This window comes from Mastomys coucha, unplaced genomic scaffold (assembly GCF_008632895.1).
Source record: "Mastomys coucha isolate ucsf_1 unplaced genomic scaffold, UCSF_Mcou_1 pScaffold22, whole genome shotgun sequence".
NCBI lineage: Eukaryota > Metazoa > Chordata > Mammalia > Rodentia > Muridae > Mastomys > Mastomys coucha.
This window is the reverse complement of record NW_022196905.1, coordinates 141,848,177-141,854,176: the sequence shown is the minus strand read 5'-3', so window position 1 is coordinate 141,854,176 and position 6,000 is coordinate 141,848,177. Positions and strand designations below refer to the sequence as shown.

Sequence of the window (6,000 nt, the reverse complement as noted above, 5' to 3'; positions counted from 1 at the left end):
CAGGATGAGGAGGAAGAAGAGGGGGAAGAACAGGGGGAGAAGGAAGAAAAGGAAGAAGAGGAGGAAGAGAAGGAAGAAAAGGAAAAAGAGGAGAAGGATGACAAAGGAGGAGAAAAAGAAAGGAGGAAGAGAAGGAAGAAAAGGAAAAAGAGGAGGAGAAGGAGGAAAAAAGGAGGAGGAAAAGGAAGAAGAGGAGGAAGAGAAGGAAGAAGAGGAGGAAGAGAAGAAAAGGAAAAAGGAGGAGAAGGAGGAGAAAAAAGGAGGAGGAAAAGGAAGAAGAGGAAGAAGAGAAGGAAGAAAAGGAAAAAGAGGAGGAAGAGAAGGAAGAAAAGGAAAAAGAGGAGAAGGATGACAAAGGAGGAGAAAAAGAAAGGAGGAAGAGAAGGAAGAAAAGGAAAAAGAGGAGAAGGAGGAAAAAAGGAGGAGGAAAAAGAAGAAGAGGAGGAAGAGAAGGAAGAGGAGGAGGAAGAGAAGGAAGAAAAGGAAAAAGGAGGAGAAGGAGGAGGAAAAAAGGAGGAGGAAAAGGAAGAAGAGGAGGAAGAGAAGGAAGAAAAGGAAAAAGAGGAGGAGAAGGAGGAAAAAGGAGGAGGAAAAGGAAGAAGAGGAGGAAGAGAAGGAAGAAAAGGAAAAAGAGGAGGAGGAGGAAAAAGAAGAGGAGGAGGAGAAGGAAGAAAAGGAAGAAGAGGAGGAAGAGAAGGAGGAGAAGGAAGAAGAGGAGGAAGCAGCCGCCAAACAAGTATCTGTGAGGCAGACACTGTGGCACACACTCTTAGGCACAGGGGTCCGGAGGCAGAGGCAGATCTCTGAGTTCAGGGTCAGCCTGGTCTATAGAGCAAGTTCCAGGACAGACAGGGCTACACAGAGAAACCCTGTCTCAAAACCAAACAAAAATCATTTATAATGGCTCATTAATAGACTACTAACCTTGCTTTGGCTTTAGAAAAACAATTGAATGACTTAAATGTATCAGCTAGGCCAGCCCATCTTTTCATATCCACCAGCCCACGGACAGAGAAAGAAACCAAGAATCACTTTCAAAATATGTCTAAGAAAAATTATTTTTACCTGTAAATTGTTTTCTGTGACTCTGTTCCACCAAACCATATTGATGGGTACTCCTGATTTACACCTGTCAGCAAGGCAGCCATTAGGGTTCTTTGCTTTTCGTGCCTTTGATCCCATCGGAACTAGCCTCTCCTCCAGCATCCCCAGGCGATACTTCCTTGGCTAGGAGAAAGAAGGAAAGAAACCGAGCCACTCCTAACATCCCCACACTAATCTAACCTAATATGATGAAAGTGTTAGGAAGGTGGGATAGGAAACAAAATCACCAGGAATATGCTAAGTTCATAACACCCACCGTATCCCATCCCACCAGACCTCTCTAAAATAACCACAGTACTCAGAGGCTGGACAATGTTACACGAATAACTGATGTTGTAGAGAATTATGATCTGCTCTTATAACCTCATAAATAAAAATTAACTTAGCAAGGTGAATGCTTTATATAACTACCCAATGAACTTACCTATCTCACTGAAATATGGAAAAATGGTTTCAGGAACACAAATAGAGATTGAAAAAAAAATAAAAAACCTCTCCAATTTTCTTCAGCAACTCATCTCACTATCTTACTTCCTGCTCACAACCACTCCAATTAGAGGAAGCAACTGACTGCTAATCATTCTGTAAATTATTTTAATTCTGTATACAATAGGCTAGAATATGGCACTTACTCTAAAATAGGCAAAGATACTGAAAAAACTGAAAATAATATAGACTAAAATTTTAAAAAGTAAAAAACAGTAACAAAAACTTCACAGGCTTTTTTTTTAAATTATAGTTATCTGAACAGACTAATAGTGAATAAATTGTACAACAAAATGGCAAATTCATTTGTCAACATACTAATAAAGTCAGTACGCCATCCTCACAGCAGCTAGCAGGGCTATATGAAGATGTTAGAGCCTACCATCTTCCCTTAATTGCAGCAAGTACAAATTACATTCATTGCACCTTAAAGGTAACATGTGCGTAAATTCAACTTACATAAACATGTATGTGTATGTGTGTCCCCTTCAGGAAACAAACTGATAGATGCTTAAAAAGGTATCTCCTTAAAAACCTGAAATAAGATCTACACACTTACTTATTGCTATGCCCTGACATGTAATGTACTAAGAGTACTAAAAATCATTAGAATGCAACATCAAGGATAAGATTTTCTTTTAAATCTAATATAAAGGGAGCATATTTTTGCTGTGCATGTTTGGTGCAAAAACCTGTAATCCCAGCACTCAAGAAGCATTCTTAGTCTTGAGCCAGCCCAAACCACACAGAAAAATTTGACCTTAAAGAAGTTGAGAGAGACTGGAGAGTTGGCTATGTCTGCTTTTTCAAAAGACCCAGGTTCAATCTCCAGCACCCATGTAGCATCTTACATATATTTATAACTCCAGTCACAAGGGCTCTAACACCCTTTTCTGACCTCTACAGGTACCAGACACACGCATTGTACACATACATACAAGCAGTCAAAACACTCACACATAAAATAAAATCTAAAAAGACAGTGGTAGAATCACCAATTTAAAAAAATACACAATTTCTAAATTTCTAAACCCTGGAAATGCCTATAAAAATTATTCTGTGTACCAATTGTATACTTCAAAAGACCCATACTAATATGGTGATTAAAAACTAATTAAGGGGGCTAGTGAGATAGCTCAGCTGGTAAGAGCACTGACTGCTCTTCTGAAGGTCCTGAGTTCAAATCCCAGCAACCACATGGTGGCTCACAAACCACCTGTAATGAGACCTGACACCCTCTTCTGGCATGTTTGAAGACAGCTACAGTGTACTTATGTATAATAATAAATAAATCTTTTTTAAAAAAAACTAATTAAACTTGAATTAAGAAAGAAACTATTTTACCTACCTACCCAGTAATTTGAATAGTAGAGGTTATGAAGCTAACGCAGTCCCATGCATGTCTAAATCAGAGAGAAGATCTCTGGATGAAAATATTCTATGTGATTTATGGCTCGTGCCACAGTCACATTTTAAGTGGAACAATTTTAAAGCAAGGTATCTAGACATCATAACTCCCTAGAAAAGGTTAATATTAAACTCATACATTTTTGTGTTCAAGTCCATTACTGTAAGGCTTTGACATATAGTGAGACTAACAACCTTACTACACTTTTACTATTAAAACTTTGTATTTTAGAGAAACCCTGGGGTATAAATTCTTCTACCTCTATCACAAATGTTAGAGTATCAAAGGCCAATTAAAATCATAATGGGGTTGGAAGAGGGGGAAAGATGGCTCACTCTTTTAAGAACACTGGCTGCTTTTCCAAAGATTCTGGGTTCAATTCTCAGTACCCACCACCATATGCAGCTCCAGTTTCAGGGCTTCTGATCCCTCTTCTGGGTTCCATAGATACTGCACACACAAGGTGCAGACAAAACACTTGTATACATAAGCAAAAATGTTTTTAAAAGTCACAACTGGCCAAAACACTTAGACAAAGATAATCATATACTGAAATTACATATGTGTGTGTGTGTGTGTGTGTGTGTGTGTGCGCGCGCGCGTGTGTGTGTGTGTGTGTGTGTATATATATATATATATATACATATGAACTTTAAATGTTCTACAGTAATTTAAATTCACTTTCTCTTTGATCCAGTTAAAACAGTCAATGCAATTCATCTTCCATGTGGCACACTAGTAATATAGAAAACAATTATATTACCTTTCATCCCCAATAATTCTCATTATAATTGTTTCTTGATTTTTCCAAACAATTCTTACTCCTTTCCCTCTACTCCATACCAAGTGCCTGCAACTAAAGAGATCTGTGGAGTGGCTGCTCTTCAAATAAGCAGCCAACAAGATGCATGGTTCTGAAGGACACTAAAGAGATCTAAAGCAGAACCATTATTGAACATAACAGAAGCAGCTGGTATGGGGCACATGCCTTTAATCTCAGCGGTTGGGAGGCAGCCAGAACTACATAGTGAGACCCTGTCTTGGGGGGGTCCTCGGGGAGGGGATAAAAAAAAAGTAACAAAACCAAGAAGGTACAGGTTCACAAAGCAAAATGAAATGGTAGCAACGGGGAACATGAAGGTATAGTGGAAAAAAGAATAGTATAGAGAAAAATAAAGAGGAGCTTATATACAAGCCTTACTGCACACAACAAAACCACAAGAATGGTTCTCTGTAAGCTAATTTCCCAGCTAAGTCAGCTGGGCAAGTTCTATAAAAACAAAATTAAAACTGAGCATCTGAGAAAGGACTTTGTATTGGGGACTATTGTAGGTGCTTAGAATACAATGCTACGCACGCACACACCTTTCCTCAGAACAGAGGTTGCAGTGTAGGAGGCTCTACAGGGATAACTCACTGCCACAATAGAGTAATACACACATGACTGTGGTACCAAGAGAGCAGTGATAGGCACTTCACAAGAAGGCAAGTGTTTAAGCAGATGTTTAAGGCAGATAAGTGTGCCAAGCCAGGAGAATATGAGGGAAAGTGGGGTAAGGAAGGGAGACTGAGTGGGGGTGTGGGCTCACTGAGACTGTATTTGAAGTGGGATGGAGGCCTAGAGAAAATGCAACTGAAGATCAAAGCCCAGTGGCATTGAGTTCATGTATCACTAGATGACTGGAGTTACTAAAGAGACACAAAGGGAGGCTTGAAAACTTATTAATAACCAAGCATTTACTGTATCATAATCTATGCTAACAAATTTGCACCTCAATTGGCAAAGGGAATGGTTAAGAAAGAGTTGTCAGGAGTGGATGAATTTCAGAAAGGAAGTTTTACAGCAATTTGGAGGAGGAAGCAAGTGACAAATTACTGCACTCTGGTAAAGAGGTCTTGGTCGAGCTTTCTCAAATTCAGCACTACACTGGATAAATCTTTACAGTGGGGTGCACAAGCCTTCTTTATAAAGGCTTATATTGTCTTTCCTAGTAGATTCCTACGCCAGCACTATTACCACACTATCAACAAAATTGTCTTCAGGACTTGCCAAATGTTCTCTCCACACAGGGTGCCATGCCTCTGGCTAAGTAACATGTCAGAAAATGGGGGTGAATGTAATAAATGCAGAGTGCAAAGGGACTGGTAGGCTAAAAACTACTGATTAGCTGAAAGCAGAGACTGACAGAAAAAGATAATCAAGTGGATGGTGAAGAAGGAAACAAAACAAATAATATATGAATTTTCCTTCAGCACAAGTAGAACATACCTCTCTTCTTCCCTGTAGCTTCTAAAACCCTCAGACAAGTGCTGAGAATTGCAATTATCAAAAAATAAATAAATAAATAAATAAATAAATAAATAAATAAGAGAAAGAGAGAGAGCACGCCAATACTTATGATCTTGTTTCCAAACAGCCTGAGCACCCCTGTCTTACTAATTATTGTGAAATAGGGACGTGTATGCCCTCTAACAAACAGCTTCTTCCCTCTGTCCCCCAGCAAGCCAGCACCACAGCAGAGTCCCCAGTGTCCTTGTCCTGGGATCAAACACCCAGTGGTGCCTACAACATCCTTCTTTCCTTTTCCCCTGCTTCCTCTCTAAGGCATACTTTATTTTTAACCTGGAGTCAAGATTTCCTACAAAGATGACTAATTTTTATAGCTTACAAAATTTTAAGAGTTAAGACAGTAAGATAATGATAGCTGGACACTGTCTTACTTTTTTGTCAGGATTTAGTTTTAAAGGCATCTTGAGCACACGTGTTTAAGAGAAAAAGAATTGAAAACATATTCTAGAGTTACAAGCATGAGGATCTTCAGGAAGTGTAGCTCAGTGTACCACACTTGCCTAGCATTCACAAGGCCCCGGGCTTCATCCCCATCACCATAAAAGACATTTTAAAACAATTATTTTGACTCATTCAACCAAAAGACAGACCTAAGTCTCAGTATACAGCACTGCCAGGCACTGGGTTCTCAAGAGTCAAAACCAAATGAAAA

The 6,000-nt window shown here is 39.2% G+C and overlaps 1 protein-coding gene across 1 annotated transcript in view; it reads right to left on the bottom strand.

The window, feature by feature from the left end:
* The window catches only part of Pan3 (poly(A) specific ribonuclease subunit PAN3), a 123,272-nt gene that overhangs the window by 82,706 nt on the left and 34,566 nt on the right, over nucleotides 1–6,000 (bottom strand). Inside the window, exon 5 of the mRNA XM_031391203.1 lies at nucleotides 1,066–1,227. Coding sequence (XP_031247063.1) covers nucleotides 1,066–1,227 — 162 coding nt within the window. The remainder of the gene's footprint in view (nucleotides 1–1,065; nucleotides 1,228–6,000) is intronic.